This window comes from Lathyrus oleraceus, chromosome 7 (genome assembly GCF_024323335.1).
Source record: "Lathyrus oleraceus cultivar Zhongwan6 chromosome 7, CAAS_Psat_ZW6_1.0, whole genome shotgun sequence".
Lineage (NCBI taxonomy): Eukaryota > Viridiplantae > Streptophyta > Magnoliopsida > Fabales > Fabaceae > Lathyrus > Lathyrus oleraceus.
The window spans coordinates 260,854,925-260,882,907 of NC_066585.1; the positions used below are offsets into that span (position 1 = coordinate 260,854,925).

Here is a 27,983-nt window from a genome sequence, read left to right on the forward strand (position 1 = left end):
TTTCAATCTCACCAGTTACATTCTCACAGTAGTGCAAAAATCCTGCAAAATAAGCTATGAGTCGACTCACACAGGGAATGAGTCGACTCAAACAGAGTCTTCCCCATGGTTGAGTCGATCTGGGAGTCGACATGTCCGGACCCGTGACGAAATGAATCAAAGGAAAACTGGAAGTGAGTCGACGCAAGGAGTGAATGAGTCGACTCAATCAATATTTCCTAGAATTGAGTCGACATAGGGGTCGACCTGTTCCGACCCGAGGGAACATGGTTCAAAGAAAGAAGGAGAATGAGTCGACACAAAGAGTGAGTGAGTCGACTCACTCAAGTTTCCTAGAATTGAGTCGACCTATGAGTCAACCTGTTCAGATCTAAGGGTTTTGCGCCGAGTCATGAGTCGACTCACCTTGTTGAAACCTCTAAAAAACAAGTTTTTTTGCAATGTTACACCTTTTTTGCACCTTTTTTATATGTAAGGAATATTTTTGGGATAAAAGTGGAAGGAATGGTCCCATTGAATGAAAATGAATGAACTTAATACATGAACATGACCATAAACTCAAACTCAAGACCTATAATTGACACAGAAAGCGAGAAACATGATCCCATGGACCATGCCATAGTGGTATGACAACGATCAAGTGAATGAATGAAAGTGGATGAAAGTTATGAGACCAAGGACTTGGATTATGACCAAAAGACTCAAACACTCAATGGATAAAATGGACAGACCAAACACAAGAGACTGAGCGGAACACACACTGAGTAGACATGAGATTAGGGTTTTAGGGGCCTCGGGGCCTTGATACCAGTTCCAACCAAGCATTTCCAAAGCCCTGCAAGTCAAACACTTGGAATTCATGGTAATGAATGATGCTTATGCATGAGTTATCAATGTATGCAATTGAAACCCCAATCACATGGTTAGATGGAAATATGAAGAAAAGGGGAGGGCAAATTTTAGGGTACAACAACAGTAAATTATATTTTTCTCTTGTGATATGTTATAGTAGAAATAGTATATTCTAATATATATATATATATATATATATATATATATATATATATATATATATATATATATATATATATATATATATATATATATATATATATATAGATATATATATATATATATATATATATATATATATATATATATATATATATATATATATATATATATATGTTGTGCATGGTAGTTAAAATAATTTTTTATGTAAAATTGGGAAGGAGAAATAAATTCGTGGAACCATACCACTAATAGTAAGATTATATAAAATTATTATTTAAATTCACTTAAATATTTATATAAATTTAAATTCATAAGCATAATTCATATAAGAGTGGGGTGACATGTTTCCAGATAGGTTTCTTTTTATTAGAAAGTCAAATAAAAGAATTTGTTTGGACCGTAAAGTTATACTGCGAGAGAGCTTGACTACCCAACACAGAGTATTGGTTATGTATGTAAGAGTCAAGAGGAGAGCGAATAGAAGAAATCTCATGGGATCTCCGCGGATCAAGTGGTGACATTTGAAGAGTAAAAAACAAGAAACTTTTCAACGCGATCTTGGAGGGAGAGTTTAGACAGCCACAAGGAAGTGCACATGATATGTGGAATAAGATGTCCCAAGAGATTAGAAAAGTAGCCAAAGAGGCGTTGGAAGAATCAAGATATTATGGACCTAGGGGTAAATAATCATAGTGGTTGAATGAAAGTGTTCGAAGTAAATTTAGAGTAAAAAATGAATGTTTTAAAGAATGATCTAGGTGTAAAAATGTCGAAAGTTAGCAAAAGTATAAGAAAGTTAAGAATTAGACCAAGAAGGCGGTGAGTGAAGCAAGAATCCGAACTTTTGACGGTTTATACCAATCTTTAGGAACCAAGCAGGGAGAAAAATCTATATGTAGGCTTGCTAAGGAAAGGGAAAGAAAAATGAGTTTTGGATCAAGTGAAGTGTGTTAAAGATGAAGAAGGCAAAGCTTGATTCTGGGAAATGATATAAAGGATATGTGAGATACATATTTCTACAATTTATTTAATGAAAGATATGATATTTCACTTGACTCTAATTGGCTCGACATTAGAGAAAAGGATGAAAATTGTAATTACTACCATCAGAATCAGAAACAAGAAGTGAAATAAGTGAAATAAGCGATGAAAAGGATGAGTAACAGTAAGATAGTTGGGACAGAAACACACCTATTGAAGTATGGAAATTTCTTCGAGATAGAGGAATTAAGTGATTCACCCAACTCTTTAACGAAATTACGAGGTCAAAGTAAATGGCAGATGAATGGAGAATAAGCACTTTAGTTCCAATCTATAAGAACGAATGGGATATATAAAATCATACAAATTATAGGGGGATCAAACTTATGAGTCATACCATGAAGTTTTGGAAAATACTGGTTGAACAAAGACTAAGAAAAGAGACTCAAGCTACTGAGAATCAATTTGTTTTCATGTCTGAGTGGTCGACCATGAAAGCAATCTATCCACTACGGCGTGTGATGAAGCACTATTGGATGGACCGACAAGACTTACACTAAATTTTAATTGACTTGGAGAATGTGTATGATAGAGTGCCTAGGGAGATATGTATGAATATGTATAAACCAGTGTGCAAACTCATGGTGGAGAGACAAACGATTACAATAGGATTGCACTAAGGTTAAAACCTAAAACCCTACTTTTTTACTTTAATTTGGATGTACTCATGGAACACATCCAAGAGTTAGTACTGAGATGTATGCTTTTTGAAAATGATATAGTTCTACTTGGAGAGTCGAAACAAGATTTAAATGAGAGATTGAAGACTTGGAGATGAGTTTTAGAAACACATGGTTTTCGACTAAGCAAGAAATAAGATGGAATATATGGAATGTAAGTTCAACAAAAGGAGAAACATCTTTAACCTAGAGGTGATAGTTGGAGATCATATCATCCCACAAGTCACGTGGTTTAAATATCTCGCATCTGTAGTACAAAACAATGGAGAAATAAAAGGGGATATAAACAATTGAATTTAAGTTGGGTGACTGAAATGGAGGAGGGCTTCAAGGGTTTTATGTGAGACAAAAGTACCGCTCAAGTTAAAGAGAAAATTTTATTGGATTGCGGAGACCAGCGATGTTGTACGGGACAAAATGTTGGGCGGTTGAGAATCAACATGAGAATACATTAAGTGTAACAGAGATGGGAATGTTACGTTGGATGTGTGGTAAGAATAAACAAAACAAGATCATAAATGACAATATTTGAGAGTGTTGGGGTAACACCTATGTAGAAAAGATGGTGGAAAATAGACTTAAGTGATTTGGACATATAGAGAGAAGATTTGTAGATTCTGTAGTAAAGAGAGTAGATCAGATGGAGAGAAGTCGAACAACTAGAGGTAGAGGAAGACATAAAAAAATTGTAAGTGAAGCTATAAAGAAAGATCTCAAGATTAACGATTTGGATATAAGAATGTTCTTGGATAGACATTATGACAAAAGTTGAAATATGTATTCCACCCCATTTAGTGGAATAAAACATGGTTGTTATTGTATATGAGTGTATCATATATTGACTTTTAAAAAATTTATGCATTCGTGTCATATTGTACTGGTATCTTAATCGGTATTGAAGTTTCTTGGGATTCCATAGAAATTCTTATTATCACATGATATCATTGGTGATGTGATGTCTTCTTCATTCATTCATTAATAAGTATAATAATGGATAGTTTGTTGTGAGCCTACATCAAACATGAGCTGTATCATCAGAGAAAACTGTCTTTTTTTACTTTACTAGATCATCAGAGAGTATTGTTATTACACAATGTGATGTTTATAAAACAAAAGACACCCTCATTGCATTCTGAAACCTTTAATGTGTGTTATAGTGCCAAATCTTATGGCATATATTCTAAGTATTATTTCTTGATTTTCTTATTGAAATTATGAATTGCTTATATACCTCTGGATTTTATGAACATTTGCAGCATCTAGAAAGTGTAAGATTCAAACTCAGTTCGACCAAGGGCTTTATAGCTATGTAACTATGGAAGCTAAGCAAAGGTTTTGTTGACTAAGCCTTATCTGTGTTTAAAATACTTACATATTAAATTTAATCAATTATGTGCTCAACTTTAAAGGTGCTTAAGATAGAAGTTTCATATTTATATAGTTAAAATATTAATATGCTTATTTTTTTGGGTCTGTTATATTAAAATTTCTACAATAAATTATTATTTTTATATAAAAAGCAATCTTATTCTTATTAATTCTTTATGAACGGTTGATAATTAAATAGACCGAATAATGATTTTATCTTAGATAATGTAAAATAGTTTATTTTTTAAGTTCAGAATTTTAATTTGGTATTTATACATTTCTCTTTTATAATTTTATTTATGTGACTTAATGTCTCATTAGTTTTTTTATAATTTTATTTATCTGACTTAATGTCTCATTAGTTTTTTGAAACAATTTTGAAAATAGATTTAATATTTTCAGAAATAAAAGAAGACATTCGAAAAGCGGTATGGAACATTCTGATATCGTCATCAGTTAGTTTTCATCAATATGAATTTGTTTTAAGTAACTAATAGAGGTTCAATGTCTAAATTTAGTGTATGGCGGAAGTGGGTATACATATGTTTATTACACACAAAAACTATCATAAAAAATCAACAATAATCTCAGAAAAGATCATGAAAAATAGAGCACTCTGTAAAATAGTAGCAACAAACAATGTAAACTGCATTTGCCAGCTCTAATACATCATTGTTCATCATAACTTGCATGTTATTCAGGTAAAAGAAAAAACATAGTATTTAAATGAGAAAAAAAATACATTAACATAAGAAATTAATTAAGAGAAGAAAGAACAATAAAAGAAAAGATGGAGATGGCAAATTATGCATGTTATAATGTATCATTTAGTCCTTCAAACAATATCTGGATGGCTGATGATATTATGATAAAACACGTTCCTCTTTTGTGTCTCCAAATTGCTTATGATATTTTGGTTTCTCGGCTTTTCTATTTCGTCCTCAAGCCCCTTCGTGTGCCCCTCATTATTGCACATGTGTTGGTAAGTATTCATTCATCATATATTTCTTTCTTTCTTTTGCGAGTAAATTTGAATCATCAATACACATGATAGTTAGTTACATTGAATTTTCAACATAAAAACATATAAAAGTTCATACATTAAGACTGCCATAAAAACATATAAAAGTTCATACATTAAGACTGCATTGTGTAACACCCCAATAAAAATAAGATAATTATTTGATTTAAATTAATATTATATTTATTAATTTAGTTAAATAATTGGAATTATTGGATTATTATTATTATTATTTTGGAATAATAATTATTGGAAAATATATAAGTGTGAAGTAAGGAAAAAGAATCCCATTTGGTAAAAAGAGTTTTACGTGAAACAGAGAAGCGGCTGAAAAGTGGAAAGTGGAGAAAGGGCAAAGAGGAAGAGCAAGGGCAAAGGTTGGAGAAGAGAAAAGCTTGAAGCTTAAAGATTCGCCGGATTAATCAGGTAAGGGGGGTTTATCGTCGTTTAATGGGTATTATGGATTAACATGTAATGGGTAGTGATAAGCCGTTGAATTGACCCTAATTGGGATTGTTGAATGCTGAGAAATTGTGTTGGATAAGTTGTGTTAAAGCTGTAATTGAATCTGTATTCGTGTGAGTTATGATTTCCTGAACGTATAGCTTTTTACGGAATCGGAATCGGAGGTCCGGAAGTCCTCCAACGGCGGAAAATGCGGAGAATTCTGCATTCTGCTTTGTGTTAGCGCAGGAACAGCTTTCTGTCTTGCGTTAACCGGTTAACCCAGGGTGTTAACCGGTTAACCCTGTTAGGAACTATGAAATATTGTTGTTTTGCTTGCGTTAACCGGTTAACCCAGGGCGTTAACCGGTTAACACTGTTGTGTGAATTGCTGTTTTGTGCTGCGTTAACCGGTTAACCCAGGGCGTTAACCGGTTAACACTGTTGTGAAATGCCAGAAAGCGTGTTTGTGCTGCGTTAACCGGTTAACCCAGGGCGTTAACCGGTTAACACTGTTGCAGAGTGGAAAATTGGTGTTTTAAATGTTGTGTACTTAATTGATGGTTGGCATATGTTGGCGGAGGATGTAATAGGGATTATTTCCTGTTGTTTTGAGTAGTAAGGGTATTAGTAGAGTGTGCTAATACTGTGATTAATTATTTGACATGATATGGTGTTTGATACATGTGTTGATGATGTATGATGATATGCATAATGTTGTGAATGTATATATTATGCATGCATTTGTGAATGGACTGTTGTATGGCTTAGAGTGTGAGCATATGTCCATTGTGGATTGTTGTTGATGTTTGCATGCTAGGTGATTAGTGTGCATAGCATAGCCTTTGGGGCTGTAGCTAATTCCCATGGTGAGGAATTAGTGAGTGAATCATTGTGGATTCGTTGTTGATGTTTGCATGCTAGGTGATTAGTGTGCATAGCATAGCCTTTGGGGCTGTAGCTAATTCCCATGGTGAGGAATTAGTGAGTGAGTCACTAGATCTCAAATGAGTGGGACTAGTGAGCTTAGTAGCCGTATCTGGATTTGATCAGTGAGCTTGAACTATATGTTCAAGAATAGTCGGTACCGCATGTGTGGAGTCTCATTTCATAATGTATGTATGGCGTATAATATGAATGGATGTATTCCAATATTATACGTGTGGTTGTGTTGACATTGCGTATGAGTATGAATTGTGTAGTATTGAGTATGATAATTGGGTTGATGTGCCGTTACTGAATGTGTGATATGATTAGGGTGATTAATGTGTTAAATTACTTAACATGACATGATATTTTATAATGCTTACTATATCAATTGAGGAACTCACCCTTACCACTATTTTTCAGGTAACGAGCAATGAGTTGAGTAGAAGCCAATGCTTGGAGTCTAGTGTAGTCTCCTTAGTGGATCATGCTCTGATAGATGTAACATCGGGAGGGAACATTTTAATTGTGTGGTTGATGATTGTTGAACCAGTTTACATGTAGTATGTTGCATGTTTTGAATGATCGATTTGATCTCTATCCGCTGCGTATTATGCAACTGTTTTATTGGATAAATAAATGAGCATGACAAGCTACTTTGATGAATAGTGTGAGATATTGTGTGACACCCTTAATTGCATATTTACTCTGATAGATACATATTTGTTATTTTGATTAAATATTTGGGGTATTTTAGAAGGGTGTTACATTAGTGGTATCAGAGCATAGTCGGTCGAGTCGAGTCGTAATTATTCTGTTTTCCCTGTACGGGATAGGTGTTGTGTAACCCTATCAGTACTTATTGTTTTAGCTTGATTGGTTTTTCAGAATAGAGATGGCTGGAAGAGGTAGAGACGATGCTGCGATTGCTGAGGCTCTGGGTATGCTAGCTGGAGTACTTGGAGGGAATCCGAATGTTGTGGGAATGGGAGCTGCTCGTCAATTGAGTGAGTTCCAGAAGAACAATCCTCCAATGTTCAAGGGAGCATACGATCCAGATGGCGCTCAGAAGTGGTTGAAGGAGATAGAGAGAATCTTCCGAGTGACTGAGTGTGCCGATAACCAGAAGGTCAGGTTCGGTACGCATATGCTGTCAGAAGAAGCAGATGATTGGTGGGTTGCTACCCGCACTGAGTTGGAAACTGCTGGGAATGCTGAGATCACTTGGGCTGTATTCAGAGAGAGATTCCTGAGGAAGTACTTTCCAGAGGATGTCAGAGGAAAGAAAGAGATAGAGTTCTTGGAATTGAAACAGGGTAACAGGTCTGTTATTGAGTATGCTGCTAAGTTCACAGAGCTGTCAAAGTATTATACTCCCTATGATGAGGCTACTGGGGAATTTTCAAAATGTGTGAAGTTTGAGAATGGGTTGCGTCCCGAGATCAAGCAGGCTATTGGATATCAGCGGATTAGAGTGTTTTCTGATTTGGTTGACTGTTGCAGGATTTTTGAACAGGATTCCAAAGCCAGAGCAGAGAGCTATCAGCAAAGGGTTGATAGGAAAGGCAAGAATCAGAATGATCGTGGAAAACCGTATGCAGCTGGCAAAGGTTTTCAGAAGCAGAGTGGGATGAAGAGGCCTAGTGGGGGAGACTCTAGCGCCCCTACTAAGTGTTATAGATGTGGTCGGGCTGGACATCGTGTCCATGAGTGTACCAGTGCTGAGATGAAGTGTTTCAAGTGTGGCAAAGGTGGTCATTTGGCTGCAGAGTGCCGGTTGAAGACTGTAACTTGTTTCAACTGTGGAGAGGTGGGTCATATCAGTCCACAGTGTCCTAAGCCGAAGAGAGAGAACCAGTCAGGAGGCAAGGTCTTTGCCTTATCGGGTTCTGAGACTTCTGCAGATGATCGTTTGATCAGAGGTACGTGTTATATTAATGGCTTTCCTCTTGTAGCTATTATCGACACAGGTGCTACTCATTCCTTTATATCTTTGGATTGTGCTGTGAAACTTAAGTTAGAGATATCTGAGATGCATGGAAGTATGGTGATTGATACTCCTGCGAAGGGTTCAGTGACTACTACTTCAGTTTGTTTGAATTGTCCTTTGAGTATTTTTGGTAGAGACTTTGGGATGGACCTTGTGTGTCTTCCACTAGTGCAGATTGATGTTATCCTGGGTATGAACTGGTTGGTGTTTAACCGAGTTTATATCAACTGTTTTGATAAGACTGTGATCTTTCCTGAGATTGAGGAAGGAAAGAGTTTGTTTCTATCAGCAAGGCAGGTGAATGAGGCAGTAGCAGATGGGGCAGAGTTGTTTATGCTGTTAGCGACTATGGAGGCTAAAGATAAACTGGTGATTTGCGATCTAGCCGTGGTGTGTGATTTTCCTGATGTGTTTCCAGAAGAAGTGAATGAATTACCGCCAGAGCGTGAAGTTGAGTTCTCGATTGATTTGGTACCTGGTACTAGACCGATATCGATGGCTCCGTACCGTATGTCTGCTGTTGAGTTAGCTGAATTGAAGAGTCAGTTGGAAGATCTGTTGGATAAGAAATTTATTCGTCCGAGTGTGTCACCGTGGGGTGCACCAGTGTTATTGGTTAAGAAGAAAGAAGGTACTATGAGGTTGTGTGTGGACTACAGGCAACTGAATAAAGTGACGATCAAGAATCGGTATCCTTTGCCGAGGATTGATGATTTGATGGATCAATTGGTTGGTGCGAGTGTGTTCAGCAAGATAGATTTGAGATCTGGGTATCATCAGATACGTGTGAAAACTGAGGATATTCAGAAGACTGCTTTCAGAACAAGGTATGGACATTATGAGTATTCTGTAATGCCTTTTGGTGTGACTAATGCGCCTGGAGTATTTATGGAGTATATGAATAGGATTTTCCATCCGTACCTAGATAAGTTTGTTGTGGTGTTTATTGATGACATTTTGGTGTATTCGAAATCTGAAGAAGAGCATGCTGAGCATTTGAGAGTGGTTTTAGGAGTTCTGCGAGAAAAGAAGTTATTTGCTAAACTGTCAAAGTGTGAATTTTGGTTAGAAGAGGTTAGTTTTCTTGGTCATGTGATTTCAAAAGGTGGTGTTGTTGTTGATCCTTCTAAGATAGAAGCGGTATCTAAGTGGGAAGCTCCGAAGTCAGTTCCTGAGATAAGGAGTTTTCTTGGACTTGCAGGTTATTATAGGAAATTTATTGAGGGATTTTCTAAGTTGGCGTTACCGTTGACGATGTTGACTAGAAAGGGGCAAGCGTTTGTTTGGGACTCAAAATGTGAAGAAGGTTTCCAAGAGTTAAAGAGAAGGTTAAATACTGCTCCTATTCTGATATTACCGAGTCCATCGGAATCATTTGAGGTTTACTGTGATGCTTCATTGTTGGGTTTGGGTGGTGTGTTGATGCAGAATAAACAGGCTATAGCTTATGCTTCGAGACAACTGAGGGTTCATGAGAGGAACTACCCGACACACGATTTAGAGTTGGCAGCTGTGGTGTTTGTTCTGAAGTTATGGAGGCATTACTTGTACGGGTCAAGATTTGAAGTTTTCAGTGACCATAAGAGTTTAAAGTATTTGTTTGATCAGAAAGAGCTGAATATGAGACAGAGGAGATGGTTAGAGTTTCTGAAGGATTATGACTTTGGTCTGAATTACCATCCGGGTAAAGCAAACGTAGTGGCTGATGCATTGAGTCGGAAATCATTGCATATGTCTATGTTAATGGTTAAGGAATTGGATTTAATTGAACAGTTTAGAGACTTGAGTTTGGTGTGTGAAAGTACTCACAATAGTATTAAATTGGGAATGTTGAAGTTAACGAGTGGTATTCTGGGTGAGATTAAAGAGGGTCAGAAATCCGATGTGCTTTTGGTTGATAAGTTGACTCTAGTGAATCAAGGGCAAGGTGGTGAATTCAGAGTTGATGAGAATGGTGTTTTGAAATTTGGTAATCGGGTGTGTATTCCGGATGTTACCGAACTTAAGAAGAGTATTCTCGAAGAAGGACATCGTAGTGGCCTGAGTATTCATCCTGGAGCTACGAAGATGTATCATGATTTGAAAAAGTTATTTTGGTGGCCAGGAATGAAAAGGGAAATTGCGAGTTTTGTTTATTCTTGTTTGACTTGTCAGAAGTCAAAGATTGAGCATCAGAAGCCGTCTGGGCTAATGCAACCGTTGGCTATTCCAGAGTGGAAGTGGGATAGTATCAGTATGGATTTTGTTTCTGGTTTACCGAGGACAATTAAGAATTTTGAAGCTATTTGGGTGATTGTGGATAGATTGACGAAGTCGGCTCATTTCATTCCGATCAGAATGGATTATCCATTAGAGAGATTAGCTGAGTTGTATATTGAGAAGATTGTAAGTTTGCATGGCATTCCGTCGAGTATTGTTTCGGACAGAGATCCTAGATTTACATCGAAGTTCTGGGAAGGTTTGCAGAGGGCTTTGGGAACTAAGCTGAGATTGAGTTCTGCATATCATCCGCAGACTGATGGTCAGACTGAGAGGACGATTCAGTCATTAGAGGATCTTTTGAGGGCTTGTGTTTTGGAAAAGGGAGGTGCTTGGGATTGTTATTTACCTTTGATTGAGTTTACCTACAACAATAGTTTTCATTCGAGCATTGGTATGGCACCGTTTGAAGCTTTGTATGGTAGGAGATGTCGGACACCTTTATGTTGGTATGAGTCCGGTGAGAGTGTTGTGGTTGGACCGGAGATTGTTCAACAAACCACGGAAAAGATTAAGATGATTCAGGAGAAGATGAGAATTGCTCAGAGTCGTCAAAAGAGTTATCACGACAAGAGGAGGAAGTCACTTGAGTTTCAAGAGGGAGATCATGTGTTTCTTCGTGTCACTCCGATAACTGGTGTTGGTCGAGCTTTGAAGTCGAAGAAGTTGACACCTCGATTTATTGGTCCTTATCAGATTTTGGAGAGGATAGGGGAGGTAGCCTATCGTATCGCTTTACCGCCGTCGCTTGCGAATTTGCATGAGGTTTTTCATGTGTCTCAGCTGAGGAGGTACATTCATGATCCGTCGCATGTAGTCCAAATAGATGATGTACAGGTGAGAGATAACATGACTGTTGAAACATCACCTATGAGGATTGAGGATCGAGAGTTGAAGCAGTTGCGGGGTAAAGAGATTGCCTTGGTAAAGGTAGCTTGGGGAGGACCAGCAGGTGGCAATGTGACTTGGGAACTGGAGAGTCAGATGAAGGGGTCTTATCTGGAGTTATTCGCTTGAGGTATGTTTTCGAGGACGAAAACTCTTTTAGTGGGGGAGAGTTGTAACACCCCAATAAAAATAAGATAATTATTTGATTTAAATTAATATTATATTTATTAATTTAGTTAAATAATTGGAATTATTGGATTATTATTATTATTATTTTGGAATAATAATTATTGGAAAATATATAAGTGTGAAGTAAGGAAAAAGAATCCCATTTGGTAAAAAGAGTTTTACGTGAAACAGAGAAGCGGCTGAAAAGTGGAAAGTGGAGAAAGGGCAAAGAGGAAGAGCAAGGGCAAAGGTTGGAGAAGAGAAAAGCTTGAAGCTTAAAGATTCGCCGGATTAATCAGGTAAGGGGGGTTTATCGTCGTTTAATGGGTATTATGGATTAACATGTAATGGGTAGTGATAAGCCGTTGAATTGACCCTAATTGGGATTGTTGAATGCTGAGAAATTGTGTTGGATAAGTTGTGTTAAAGCTGTAATTGAATCTGTATTCGTGTGAGTTATGATTTCCTGAACGTATAGCTTTTTACGGAATCGGAATCGGAGGTCCGGAAGTCCTCCAACGGCGGAAAATGCGGAGAATTCTGCATTCTGCTTTGTGTTAGCGCAGGAACAGCTTTCTGTCTTGCGTTAACCGGTTAACCCAGGGTGTTAACCGGTTAACCCTGTTAGGAACTATGAAATATTGTTGTTTTGCTTGCGTTAACCGGTTAACCCAGGGCGTTAACCGGTTAACACTGTTGTGTGAATTGCTATTTTGTGCTGCGTTAACCGGTTAACCCAGGGCGTTAACCGGTTAACACTGTTGTGAAATGCCAGAAAGCGTGTTTGTGCTGCGTTAACCGGTTAACCCAGGGCGTTAACCGGTTAACACTGTTGCAGAGTGGAAAATTGGTGTTTTAAATGTTGTGTACTTAATTGATGGTTGGCATATGTTGGCGGAGGATGTAATAGGGATTATTTCCTGTTGTTTTGAGTAGTAAGGGTATTAGTAGAGTGTGCTAATACTGTGATTAATTATTTGACATGATATGGTGTTTGATACATGTGTTGATGATGTATGATGATATGCATAATGTTGTGAATGTATATATTATGCATGCATTTGTGAATGGACTGTTGTATGGCTTAGAGTGTGAGCATATGTCCATTGTGGATTGTTGTTGATGTTTGCATGCTAGGTGATTAGTGTGCATAGCATAGCCTTTGGGGCTGTAGCTAATTCCCATGGTGAGGAATTAGTGAGTGAATCATTGTGGATTCGTTGTTGATGTTTGCATGCTAGGTGATTAGTGTGCATAGCATAGCCTTTGGGGCTGTAGCTAATTCCCATGGTGAGGAATTAGTGAGTGAGTCACTAGATCTCAAATGAGTGGGACTAGTGAGCTTAGTAGCCGTATCTGGATTTGATCGGTGAGCTTGAACTATATGTTCAAGAATAGTCGGTACCGCATGTGTGGAGTCTCATTTCATAATGTATGTATGGCGTATAATATGAATGGATGTATTCCAATATTATACGTGTGGTTGTGTTGACATTGCGTATGAGTATGAATTGTGTAGTATTGAGTATGATAATTGGGTTGATGTGCCGTTACTGAATGTGTGATATGATTAGGGTGATTAATGTGTTAAATTACTTAACATGACATGATATTTTATAATGCTTACTATATCGATTGAGGAACTCACCCTTACCACTATTTTTCAGGTAACGAGCAATGAGTTGAGTAGAAGCCAATGCTTGGAGTCTAGTGTAGTCTCCTTAGTGGATCATGCTCTGATAGATGTAACATCGGGAGGGAACATTTTAATTGTGTGGTTGATGATTGTTGAACCAGTTTACATGTAGTATGTTGCATGTTTTGAATGATCGATTTGATCTCTATCCGCTGCGTATTATGCAACTGTTTTATTGGATAAATAAATGAGCATGACAAGCTACTTTGATGAATAGTGTGAGATATTGTGTGACACCCTTAATTGCATATTTACTCTGATAGATACATATTTGTTATTTTGATTAAATATTTGGGGTATTTTAGAAGGGTGTTACACATTGCATAAATGAGAGATAAAAAATATAATAATTTCTGAACTTTATATAATGCAGGCTGGTTTTACTCTGAGTCCAAGTCTCTTGGGAAATTTCGAATGGGTATTTTCCTTGTTTTACAGTCAATATGGAATCCTAACTGTTGAAACCTTTGCAAACTTGGGAATAATGTACTATGTGTTCCTAAGTGGATTAGAAATGAATTCAGACACCATTTTAAGATCAAGGAAGAAAGGTACAAGCATAGCAATTGCCGGCATTGTGACGCCAATGTTATTTGGTGTTGGATTTCTAGCTCTACAACAAAAACTTATAGATAAAAATGATGTTTTTGCGCAAACACCAAAAGAAAATCAAGGCAAAGCATATTTATTCTGGTGTTTAGCACTTTCTGTAACAGGTTTCCCTGTCCTTGCAAGAATCTTAGCTAATCTTAAACTTTTATATACAAAACTTGGAAAAGATGCATTGACAGCAGCTATGTTAACCGATGCATATGGTTGGGTTATGTTCACCTTGTTGATTCCTTATTCGACTAGAGGTGGAAAGCCTTATCTCTCAGTAATCTCTACTTTGATGTTTATAGTTTTTTGCTTTGCTGTGGTGAGACCTATCCTTACTCCAATCATTGAACACAAAACAAGTATGAACACGTGGCAAAAATCACACTTATTGGACGTGTTGACGGGAGTGTTTATTTGTTCCTACATTACAGATTCTCTCGGTACACATCCTATTGTTGGAGCTTTTGTGTTTGGATTAATTTTGCCTCATGGAAAGTTTGCTGATATGGTTTTGGAATGGTCAGCCGATTTTGTTTCTGGGATTCTGTGTCCTATTTACTTTGCTGGATTAGGTTTTAGCCTCAACTTGCCTTTCCTTTGGAAGCAAAAGAATGAAGGTTTAATGTTGTTGATTATGCTTTTGTTATGCATACCTAAAGTTTTGAGCTCTGTGATTGTCACTTTCTTCTTCGGTATGCCTGCCCGAGATGGAGTTGCCATTGGATTGCTTCTCAACACCAAGGGTGTCATGGCTGCCATACTACTGAATGTTGCTTGGGACAAAAGGGTAATTTTAAACTACCAATTTTCTATTATGGCATGATTTAAATCAAACAGCCTTTTAACCAAGTTACTTTTTTTTCTTTTTTCTTTGCAGATTTTGGATCCATATACTTTCATGGTTATGATGCTTGCTATTATAGTAATGACTGTAATGGTTTCTCCCTTGATCAATGCAATATACAAACCAAAATTCCGATTCATGCAATCGCAATTAAGGACCGTGCAAAAACTGAGGTTCGGTGTGGAGCTTCGAATCGTCGCTTGTGTCCACAATGCTAAACATGCCAATAACTTGATCCATGTCATTGAAGCCACAAATGCTACTAGACTTTCACCTATACATGTTTATGTAGCTCATTTAGTTCAACTCACTAGACACGGCACAGCTATTCTTGTTTCCCAAATGGATAATTCAAACAACACGGTTGGTGGTGCAGAAGCAGCCAACTCTGGATTACAATTAGAGTTTGAGAGCATAACTAACGCATTTGAAGAACTTGTAGAACAATACAATGCGGTTAGGTTTGACATATCAAGTGTTGTCTCGTCCTACACAACTATCCATGAGGACATTTACAACGTTGCCGAAGAGAAACGCGCCAGCCTAATTCTCCTTCCCTTTCACAAAGAGTACTCAACAATAGAAGATGCTCCGGAAATAATCCACAATGAACATTGTGAGATAAATAAAAAAGTTCTACAACAAACACCTTGTTCAGTAGGGATCTTTGTGGACCGCGGTTTAGGATCGTTGTTAGAAACAAAACTGCGCATTATAATGATTTTCATCGGTGGACCTGACGACCGTGAAGCCTTGTCTATTGCATGGAGAATGGCGGGGCATCCAGGAACACAATTACATGTTGTGAGGATCAATCTATTAGGTAAGGCTGCAGAAGAAACAAAATTAAAAATGGAAAAAAGCAAGTCTCGTCACGAAATGTTATCGACGGTTATAGACAATGTGATGCAAAAAGAGTTGGATGAAGAGTGTATAATTTCCTTCAGGCACAAGGCAGTGAACAATAACGATTCAATTCTTTACTCCGAGAAGGAAGTCCATTCAAATACGGGCGAAGAGATTCCAACGCTTCTTAATGATATTGATAAACCTGGATATGATTTGTACATTGTTGGACAAGGAAGTGGTAAGAACTCAATGATTTTTTCGAGGTTGCTGGAATGGTGTGACCATCCTGAACTTGGTGTTATAGGTGACATATTGGCTTCAACTAGCTTTGGTACGCAATCTTCTGTGCTTATTGTACAACAGTATTTGGTTGGGAGAAAACATGTTGTTAGAAAATGTCATGAAGTGAAAAGTGGTACTGAAAATTTGTAAAAGATTGATCGACGAGACAAAGTTTTGGATTATTTAATATTTTGTATAGTTAAAATGATTTGTTTCATTTTTTTCATAAATTAAGTGGTTAGAGTCCATCCTGTAAAGTCATTTATTTATTATAACATATTTCATTTTTTTTTAATAGTTAAATCATTTTATGCGTCTGTCCTTACCATTACATGTGTTAATACTATTATATGTTTTACTTATTTAAACGATCAGATATTTAATATAATATATTAAAATTGAATAGTGTGGTTTTGAGCCGTACATTTAAAGGTGTTAAAATGGCTAGTTCATATGGGTCGTATGTCAGGCTCGAAAAATTATAGGGTATCCCATAATGTTTAATGCTCCATAGTAAAAAACTCCCCCAACAAATAGTATCATGAGTCTCTGGTTCGAGAAAGAGACCGACTTACTTGTATCAAAAGTCAACAACGTCGGTGTGGTGAATAAGAAACATTTAGAATGAATTGTTTTTTTTATAAATTAAGTGGTTAATGTCCATTATGTAAAGTCATTTATTTATTATACTATATTTCAATTTATTTTTTTAATAGTTAAATTATTTTATGTGTCTGCTCGTACCTGCATTATAATCATTTAAAGGATCAAATATTTAATATAATATACTAAAATAGAAAAACGTGATTTTAAGCCAATATAAATACATTTAAACCTGTCAAAATGGCGAGCTCATATGAGTTAATCCGTTAGGCTAAAAAAATCATATGATTTACGCGTTAAAATTATAACTTATATTATTTAGGGTTTTTTAGTTCGGTTCTAAAAAATCCACTATCCATTAGAGTTAATCCATATGAGCCGGGGTAGTTCGTTAAGCACACATAGGTATATATATTTTTTATTTTATTTTTTTCTTACTTCAAAATAAAATAGTACTAAATTTTATCTCTATTATATTCAATATTTATCTTTTAAATCTTATACATTAATATAATAATCATTCTTTCTTATATTTGATTAGTTTGTCTTATATTATATATTCGAGTATTATTTTATACAATTTAGATATGTGTTTTATATAAAAACATATTATAGTATTTATAAAAGATAATATAATTTAATAATGTATTATTTTTAAAATAATATAAATTTTAATTTTATTTATAATATATATTATGAGTTCTTTATTTTAATTTTGTATTTAAAAAAGTTCATTTAGAGTTGGGTAGTCCGAAGTCCATCAAGGACTGGGTTCGAGTAGTAATTTTCGAGCTCATGTTACAACAGAGCTTTTTTCGAGCTCATATTACAATATTACAATAGAGCTTATATTTTTAGGAGAATTTAACTTGACACCCCCACTTAGACCTGACACCCCCCATCGCGTATGAAAAGACGACACTGTCCTTGTAAAATTATTTTCAAAAATTTCAAAATTTACAGTGCAGAGGCGTGCATTTGTAATTGTTGGGGCGATACAAGAAATTTAGAGCAGTTACCGAAAAATTCAAAAACAGTGAGTATTTATATCGAATTTTTCAAAATTTCCAATATTTTGTATCGAAAATTTCAAAATTTCTAATATTTTGTATCGAAAATTTCAAAATTTCCAATGTTTATCGGAAATTTCAAAATTTCCGGTACAGAATTCCATTGAATATATCGAAAATTCTAAAATTTCTGGTATATATTCCATGGTAATTTATACTGGAAATTTTGACATTTCCGCTATGTGCCAAAACTTTGTTTTATACCGGAAAGTATGAAATTTCTTATAGTTGCTAATATTTTTTCCCTTATTTTACAAGGATAGTTGTTGATCGAGCGGTAGACCAGGCTATGGCTTCCAGGGGTGCTGATGTTGAGTCTTCCCAGATACGGGTTGGACGAGTGTCCCCAACCAGTTCACACCGGAAGCGGTTGGCTGAGTAGGGCCAGTTCCGGGCACCTCGATGTCGATCGGTACGATCAGTAGAGCAGCCTAGAGATGAGGTGGTGCCAGATGCTGATTAAGTGGTTGATCAGGTGGTTGAGGAGGTTACAGATCTGGTTGTTATGGTTGAGGAGGTCGTTGAGGAGACTGGTTTGAAAGAGGTTGCTCGGGTGGTCCAGTCATATGTTGTTGTTGTTGATTCGCTCCCATCTGTTACTGCTGACACGGAGGTTACAACTCCTTCGACCGAGTCCTCTGTGTACACTGATGGAGGATTCCCTGGAGGACCCATTGATCGGTCAGTGCTTATTGTGTATGTTGATCATGTGGCATTACGACTATAGCAGGGATATGTGCATGTCTTTTATGTTTAACTCTAATTTGTTTATATTGTGCCATGAAAGCTAAATGCTAATTTGTTTATATTAATTTGTCACATGAGCGTCCCATATTGAAGGTGACATCGCATGGGTCGAAGATGGAGGACTTCCCGAAGATTCTGATGCCTGAGCAGGTCAGCCGGATTATACAGGAGTTCCAACTGCTTGATTTTGCCCACTGCTCCCTCACCATGCTTGACGCTCCACTACTTAGTGTTTTTGTTGAGAGATGTCACAAGGAGACATCTTCATTTCATATGCCGTTTGAGGAGATGACTATCACTCTGGCATTAACAAAGGAGACATCTTCATTTCATATGCCGTTTGGCGTTAACAGAGGTGCACACCATCGTATGTCTTGGCTTCAGAATACGTACGACGAGCTTATAGTGATTGGGAGTTATGAGGTTGTCGCTAGGGTGTACATGTTATATATAGTAGCATGTACTATCTTTGCAGACAAGTCTGGTGTTTATATTGATGCCCAACACGTGTGCCTCTTCGGTAGGCTCGAGGTTGCCAGTTAGGACTTGGGGGTGTTGCATTGACACTTCTGTATACAGCCCTTAGAGTGGTGATGGTCTTTGAGATCAAATAGATTGCTGGATATTTGAGTATGTTACAAGTATACTTGAAATTATTCTTTGTTGTTGATTTCTTATTTAATTGTTACGAATATAATTTCTTATTTATTATGTGTTGTGTCTTTATTTTGATATCAGTGTTGGATATACAAGCATTTCCCCATCATATGTGACAGAAGGGTGCAACATTGCCCAGTGGGGTCCCCACAGGCGAAGAGATGGAAGGCCAGACAGACATATCCCTACGGTGTTGCTAAGTACAGGAGGAGGCTCAATGCCCTAACTATAGGTAATGTCATATGGACACCATACACTGGTCATAGAGTCCATTATGAGTTCGAGGAGTCGTCATTATATTCAGGTTATATGCGGTGTTAGACCATGGTTGCTAGACATTTTCCTGAGAGGTATCTGCGACATTACGATTATGTTCAGAGTATCCCACGACCAGTTCCAGATATACCATCTGCGGACATTGATTATTGGTTTCAGAGTAACTTCATCAACTCCGGTCGTGCCATTAGTGATCAAGCAGTTAGGGTTCATCATCCATCACCGTGTAAGGATGGTTACTTAGAGTGGTACCTCATTATATCACACCCTCATAGCATCCTACCTACTAATGATGCGGGGCCTTCTGGTGTTGGGTACCTATTGATGACGTGTCATCGCTGCCTCCTGCAGCTGATGCCGATGTCCAGCAGTGCCTCTAGATGATTGCAGTTATTATGGATGACCTCATGGGTTTGGTAAACCCAAATGGGGAGGTTTATACTTGATTATCTTGGACTGCAGATATATCCTCTAGGGGGCTATTTAGACGTCTTTTATATATCATGGATTTCATATATTATGTATGATTTGTATATTATTCAGACATTTTCATCTGAGATTTTTATTACATAATATTTTTGATGACATAACTTAAGCAACAACATTAACTCAAATACAGACGCAATATCAATATTAACTTAAACATAACTTAAGAAAACAATAATAAATAAGAAAAACCTAAACACTACTAGATAATTCTGGACGTTTCAGCATCTCCGTTATATCTTCAACAGATCTTGAAAATCTAGCATCTAACTCGGTCGACCCCTTTGTTATCCTACAGCGAAATGATCTTCGCATTTCTTTCACATCTTCGTCGGTCTTCAACTCAATAAGGTTGTATTTCACCCTCCCGTAAGTATCAATCCAATCTTCATGAAATTTGATCTTTCTCACCTTCCTGGTATCATCAGTATCAGGCAATAATTCATTCAACTTGGACGTCAGGCTGGCAAGAGATGTGGTGTCATCCGGAAGCCGAAACTCTACGGGAGGTGAAGCTTCGTTGAAGTACATTTCTGTCTTAATCAAAAATTAAGGAAGAGACATTTTTTGAGATGTTTTTATCAAACATGTGACCCCCTATTTATACAACTTTGCATTTACTCTGGACCACATAAAATTGTCGGTGCAATCACAACCATCCAAAACAGTCGACAAAATCCTGAACGTCTAAAAAATCAAAAAAATAATCATACCATAAATTTCATTTATGTTGAAATTTTCGGTAGCCACTGGTAAATTTCAAATTTCCAAAAAATTAATGAATGAAACCAGATATTTTGAAATATCCGGTATACCAGAAATTAAAAATGTACCACCGAAAATTTGAACAGTACCTAAAATTTTGTTAAGCCTACGAAAAATTTCGTTCAGAATTTTCATTTAATTTTGATGCATCATTTTTCAGGGGTTTTTCAATTTGGTCCTAAAAAACCACTACCCATTAGAGCTAGCTCATTTAGTTGTGGGTAGTTCGTTAGGCCCACATAGGTGTGTGTGATATATATATATATATATATATATATATATATATATATATATATATATATATCCTTATTACAAAATAAAATATCACTAAATTTGATCTTTATTTTATTCAATCTTTATCTATTAAATCTTACACATTAATGTAATAAGCACTCTTTCCTTAATCTATCAGTTTGTCTTATTATAAATATTCCAGTATTTTATACAATTTAGATATGAGTTGTATTTAAAAACACATTATAATTTTTATAAAAGATAATATATTAATATACTTATTTTTTGATTTTTTTTACTCAAATACCCAAGTTTTTAGAAAAAAATCCCAAAACAACCTAGAGGTGTTCATGGTTCATGAATTGCACGGAACAAATCCACATTTATAGTTCAGTTCAGTTTATAATAATCATTTCAATAAAAATGCAGTTAAATGCTAAAATAGTTTCAATTTAGTTTCAAATTAATTTATAATCAGTTTGTGTTTATAAACTAGTTTAAAATTATTTTACAAATCAATTTAATAATTTGAACTCTTTTAAAATCAAATTTTTTTAATTTCATAAAAAAAATTAAACTAAAATTATTTTTTATAATATTTTAAAATATTAATTTAAAAAAAATATAACTTTTATTTAAATAGAAAAAATAACTAAATATTTTTAAAATTTCTTACTTAAAATAATTTTAAAAAATATTATTTTAATTTTAATTTTTCGGGAAAAAAATCATAATAAATTTTTTTCAGAATAAAAAAAATAAATCTTTTTAATATAAAAAGTTTAAGAATAATAAATTTTTTTATTTTTCTGAATTTTTTTTAATTTCAAATTAAATTATATTTTTTAAATTAATTAAAAAAATATCTTTTTTTTAGACTTTTTTTCTAAAAAACTATACTTTTTTTTATAATTTTTTTTTAATTTTCAATAAAATATTTTTTATTTTTCATAATTATAAATATTTTTTTATTTCCATTTTTTTTGTTTTCACTCTCAATAATTGTTCTTCTTTTTAGAAAAAAACTTATTTATATAATTAAAGCAATTATAAAAGAAAACTGGTTATGAATTGGTTTTAAACTAAATTAGAATTGTTTGACTTAAATGGTTTAATTCATTAACCATTCAAGTAGTTCAGTTATTTTATGGTGCAATGCAATTCAGTTTAGTAATATAGTTTAGTTAATCATATTTTTGCACACCCCTATACCATTGTACTGAAATTACTAAGTTGAAGGATATTCATAAAAGTTTGGTTTTCAATGGAAAAGAAAATAAAAAGAGCAAAATTATCATAGATTAAAAATGACCAAGCCTTTCTCAAATCCTTTATTGTCATTGTTTGATAATTTCATATAGGAGAAAACTTAAATACAATTCCTCCTTAGGTGTGATTTTTACTATTTTTCAATGAAAATATGACAAATATACTTAAATATCATTTAGGGAGTGAAAATAGTAGGAAATTGCATATGTGTAGTAGGAAATTATACACTTATCACATTTTTATTGGAAAATAATATAAGCCACACCTAAAGAATTGTGTCTAAGTCTTCTCCTTGCGTATATTCCCTAAAAGTATTATTCTAATATCACGATGAATTAACAAAATGGTTATACCCAATTTCTTGGCGTATTCGAAATCAAAACAATTTTTATCACATATGAATTTCTAGAATTTTTTTTAAATAACCATGTTTTTCAAATTAAATCCCTAAATAACCGTCTTTTCAAAAAAAATACCAAAATAACCACCTTTCCAAACAGATGCGCCAGTTAAACTGGCGCATCCACTTACATTACAAAGGAGACACCAACTCCATTGGCACATGCTTCCAAAGCATTGCATGGAGGCGCCATGGTTGTTGGCGCATGCATGTGTAGTTTAGCACATGCATCCATGCATCTGGCGCATGCATGTGCTTGTGTGTGTGGTACCTAGCCCTCTAGCGCATGCATTTCATGGTTCATCTATAAATACACTGCGCATCTCCCATATTTTTCCATACAAGTTCTTACCCTCCAACCCCATTTTCTTTCATTCTACTTCAATCTCCTTCAAAAAAAATTCTTTAACCATGTCTGAATACATTCACAAGAGAAATGTCGATTTAATTTTTTCAGTCATCGCACCTTCGATAAAGATTCGACTTTGGAATATAGATTCATTTGAACGTCTTAATTGGACGCTGAACCGTTGGTTAGATGGAGAAATTGCAGATGGTGAAAGGATTAGAAGGATTCAATGGTGTGTGTCCAGGTTCAACCAAAATAGAGAAGTGCATGAATGGATGGATATTAAAACTGACAGAGACGTTCGCAGGATGATGCATAATATGCTCAAAATTGTTTTGATGGTTGTAATCGCTTAGTTATAGTAATGGTATTTTAATTGTTTTAGTTGTTTGTGTTTTTGTTTATGTGTTGCTTTTGTGTTGAATGTGTTGTATTTGTTTGTGATGGTATTTCCTCACAAAGTTATCATATGAAATAAATTATGTTTTTTATATATTGCAATATAGGTACATTAAAATTTATATTGTTGTGCTCGTTCCAACATTGGGACAATTAGTACGATTGTGACCTGGCTGACGACATGGACTACATAATCGAACCATTTTGTTCGCCTTATCCATTTCGGGAATACGGGTGCTGTTTGGGAGACCCTTTTTCTTTCTTCGCATAACTTCATTATGTCAGACAATGTCCCCTTGATATTTTGGCCAGTAATCCTCTTTTGCAACAACTGAAAAACTAATTTTGTAAACATTTGATAGGCTTATGACTTTGTAAACGTCAGATAGTAAGTATGACGGATCCCTTCAAACCTTGAACATGCCACAATGACATGGGAGCAGGACGTACAAAAGGCTAGGAACTTTCCACAGTCGCACCAACCTCTATCTAGTTCCACTCTGTATTGTCCCATCGGCATACCTTCATTGTGATCCATGGACTCAGCAACATTGTACCAACCTTTCATACGGTCAAACACCGTGACCACGTGTGTGTTTGCTTTGGCAACTTTGTGTCTAATGAATTTCATTGATGCATCACTGAACAATTGCCCAGATTGCAACACTGAACTCTATTTGGAACGTCTGGTCTCAAACAGCGCCCCTAGCCTGAAATATGTTGCTTGCACTAAAGCGGTTATATGTAGGTTTCTGATGCCTTTGAAGACAGAGTTCATTGATTCCACAAGATTTGTTGTCATGTGGCCCTAACATTGACCGTAATCGTATTCCCTAGTGCACTTCTCCAATGGAATACTGTCGATCCACCGTACTACATATGCATTTGACAATCTTATGTTTTCGCGATAATGTTTGAAAGAAGGTTCTGATAATGCGTAACCTATGTTCACAACCTTCTTCCGCAATGTTTTGTATCTGATCTCCTACATAAAATTCTGGGCGATATGTTAATGCAGAAGACATGTGTCGACGGAGGATCCTGCCATCCATTATCAATGTTTTTGTATGCACTGACTATTGAAGGGTGTCGGTCAGAGATCAAACATAAGTTAGGTTGAGGAGCAACATGCAATCGGAGATTTCTTAGGAAAAAACTTCATCCCTCAGCAGTCTCCCCTTCAACTAGGGCAAAGGCGATTGGAAAAATGTTGTTGTTGCCATCTTGTGCCACTTCCATTAGTGACGTTCCTTTATATTTCTCATACAACCATGTACCATCAATTTGTATAAGAGGTTTACATAAATAAAAACCTTTGATGCATGGTTGATACACCCAGAAGAGACGGTGGAATATTCCATTTCCAATAGCACAAGTTCTGTCTGGTGTATACGCCAGCAACGTTTCCAACTTGAAAATAGTCCTTGGAGCATACTGTTTAAGAGCCAACAAGTATTTTGGAAGTTTTTTGTAAGACTCCTCCCAATTTCCATACACTTTTTCAACCACCTTTGTCTTAGTTATCCAAGCCTTCCTATATGATGGAGTATAGTCGTGTTGTGTTACAATATGTGAGATTATTGTACTCACCTTTAATGACGAATTGTTGCTAATGACAGACAACATTTCATCGCATATTAATTGAGAGCTAAGTTTCTAATGGTCTTGCATTGGGTTCGTGAGCATGCATGTATAAATTGGACCCATGGATCCAATCTCCCAAGAATCACTCCTCTTCCGGTACGAAGTTGACAACCTGAAAAGATTGTTCATTTCGACAATAAAATTTGTACCTCATTACATTAATTCTATCAACTCTGTAATCAGCTGATAGTTCCATGTGAAACTTTTTAATAGCTTTTACACAATCTTCTTTTGTGCGAAATGTGTCTCCTTCTTTCAATGATCCTTGAATTTGCATATAAGGATTTTAAAATATATCTGATGAAGGTTCATCGGCACCCAAATTCAAGCTTGTCATGTGTTGAGGTGGACAATATACATGACTAGTTGGTAATGGCTCCTCTTCTTCTTCATTGTTCACCATTTAATCAACCAATAATTTGGCTTCTTCTTCTTCCTCGTCTACAACATTGACCTCATCTTGTTCATCGTCATCAGTTTCACAAAACACTTGTGACTGATCAGTGAACTAATACACTTGTTGTTGTTGTGGTAATATATACAACTTTATATCGTTGTACCCAGATTGTTCGTGAATGACAAACATATGATGAACATCGTCATCATCTCCAATCTTCTTCTGATAAAACTTTACCTGGTTGTCTGCAAACCACACCGGATTTTTATAGATGATTTGGCCCACAGGACTACACTGCAATTTCTTTTCTATTCTTTGTTTCAGATGTCAAAAATTTAATTGTCGATTTATTGTAAACCGAGTTACTTTTGTGTTGCGAAAACAAAATACAAATAATTGATGCTCAAATATTTCACCTTCGGTATGGACACTGATCATGTAATGTGCTGAGGAAGACATTTTTTTAAATGTAACTAGTGTTTCTATTGATGGTGAATGCGTTGATATGTTACTTGCATGCAATTACATAGGGTAAACGATGTATGCATTGATCACACAATTCACCTGCAAAGACAAGACAATGCAATGCAAAGAATCCATTGCAGAGATAAGATAATACAATGCATGCGCCCGCAAGGAATCTCTGCATACAAAGAATCTCTCTCTGCCCTAATACAATGCATGTGTCTGCACACAAGGAATCTCTGCCTTAATATGACAAGGCAGGCGCCAATTCCAATGGCTCATAAAGCAAGCATGCGCCCTAGCCTTATACGCCTCTTCCTTGCATGCATAAAAAACATGCATGTTCCACTAGCTTTGGCGCATGTGACCATGCATGTCATAAAACAAGGCATGCGCCCTAGCCTTAGGCGCCTACACCTATGTCACGTGCATGCACCATATCCAATGCTTCACATGTTGCGTACCTATTCAACCTCTGCAACACTTACTCATCTATAAGTAGGGCATCAACTCACAACACTCAACATCTTCAACACTAACAATCAACCTCTACAACACTCCATCTATACCACACTCAACCTCTGCAACATTATATCTCTATTGACTATGGGTGATGAACATCGAGGAACAATCGACAATATCTCGACATTTGTATGTTATTACTTCTTCTTACTTATTTCGTATTAATTCTTCTTACTTATTTTGTATTTATTTCTTATTTCGTATTACTCCTTCTTACTTATTTCGTTTGGAACCATGTACATTTCTGTGTAAACCTTGATTCATTCCCATACACCTCAATTTCAACCCTTAAACTAAGCACAAATTATTGAAGTCATTTCAATGCATTTCCAAACCATTCTAAATCATGTTCATTACAAACAACATAAACCAATCTCGTTCCTATTTTCATTATTTTTCATTATGATCACATATTCATCATGCCAACTTACCATTCATTCTAATTACATAGCCCATATATGTTTGATTTCTAAATACATAAACCCTACAAACCATGCTTATTGAGCTATTTTTTCATTCCGATTTCAAATTCCCAAATTTCTTACGATTTAATTTCATACAACATTGCATTCCAAAAACATACATACATCACAACCATTTCGATTCCTATTACACTTAAATATAATTTAAGTCCTACATGCAAAATATCACGTTGTCATTCTAATATCCACCTTTTTCAAAAAAGGCCAAAACAATTGTAGTTGCTAGAGGTCTATCATTTCTTGGTGCCTTTTCCCCTTATTAGACTATCAGCGATGAGGGAGTCTCTTTGATTTTAAAGATTCTTGTTTCTCTACTTTCACCTACCGCATTTGCTCTAGGTCCTATCAACTTTGCTGATTATGAACGTACTCAGGTTGAGCTTCGTTGGAGCAACATATGGTGGGAGTCCTCCGGTGTGGACTTTTCTGTATGTCTTCTAATGATGGTACTCGATACGCTACTCTTTTGTGCAATTGGACCGCATTGTGACAAGGTTCTTCCAACAAACTTCCAATGGAATTCAGAACTGACCAGAACCCTTCCAAAATACCTGCCAAAACATCTACTACTGCCATTCGGGCAAAAGTTCTAATAACGAGTGTATTCATTTATCATACCTGCATCACGAGTTAAGCTCCTTGTTAAAATCAGCATCACAATAACATAAATGTAAACCCACTAACCTGTAGGAATTCAGATAGTAGGATGAGTTCACTGGTCCATGTCGGCATTTTATCATTAGTAGAATTCCATCTTTCTAATAGTTGACTTGTAACCCATTCACGGCAAAACCATGCCAGCTCAGAATTTTGATCATCCAATGTAATCAATCTGCCTACACGTTTACACAAAAAGTTTACTTAGTTTGACCTGCAGTGCGAATCCATGGAAAAAGAAAAACCAGAAGGAAGCACTGAATATGTTATAACTTACTGAATCAATCGGTTTGCACCCAGAGCCAATGACAATAGACATAGTCGAGCGTTCCAGCAGTTCCAATACAAGGATCAACCTGCCAAATACGAAGCAACTTTTCATTATTCCTAACACTTTCATCATCCCTAAACCAACAATACCTAATAACATAACAAAACTAACAAGCTAATTTTTTAGCATAATTGAATGTTCACTAACTTACACACTAAA

The 27,983-nt window shown here is 35.9% G+C and overlaps 1 protein-coding gene across 1 annotated transcript; it reads left to right on the plus strand.

The window, feature by feature from the left end:
* The first annotated feature begins 4,893 nt into the window (after nt 1-4,893).
* Nucleotides 4,894-16,221, plus strand: LOC127103312 (cation/H(+) antiporter 15). Its single transcript, XM_051040580.1, has 3 exons — nt 4,894-5,085; nt 13,870-14,883; nt 14,974-16,221. Exons 1-3 carry the CDS (start codon nt 4,894-4,896, stop codon nt 16,219-16,221), a joined length of 2,454 nt encoding a protein of 817 aa, XP_050896537.1.
* Nucleotides 16,222-27,983: the final 11,762 nt, after the last annotated feature.

Excerpts from the sequence above, each read along its gene's own strand:
- LOC127103312 (XM_051040580.1), top strand. The coding sequence starts at position 4,894 with ATGGAGATGGCAAATTATGCATGTTATAATGTATCATTTAGTCCTTCA. Across the intron at positions 5,086-13,869 it reads TCATTATTGCACATGTGTTG|GCTGGTTTTACTCTGAGTCC; the intron begins GTAAGTATTCAT and ends TATATAATGCAG. Across the intron at positions 14,884-14,973 it reads ATGTTGCTTGGGACAAAAGG|ATTTTGGATCCATATACTTT; the intron begins GTAATTTTAAAC and ends TTTTCTTTGCAG.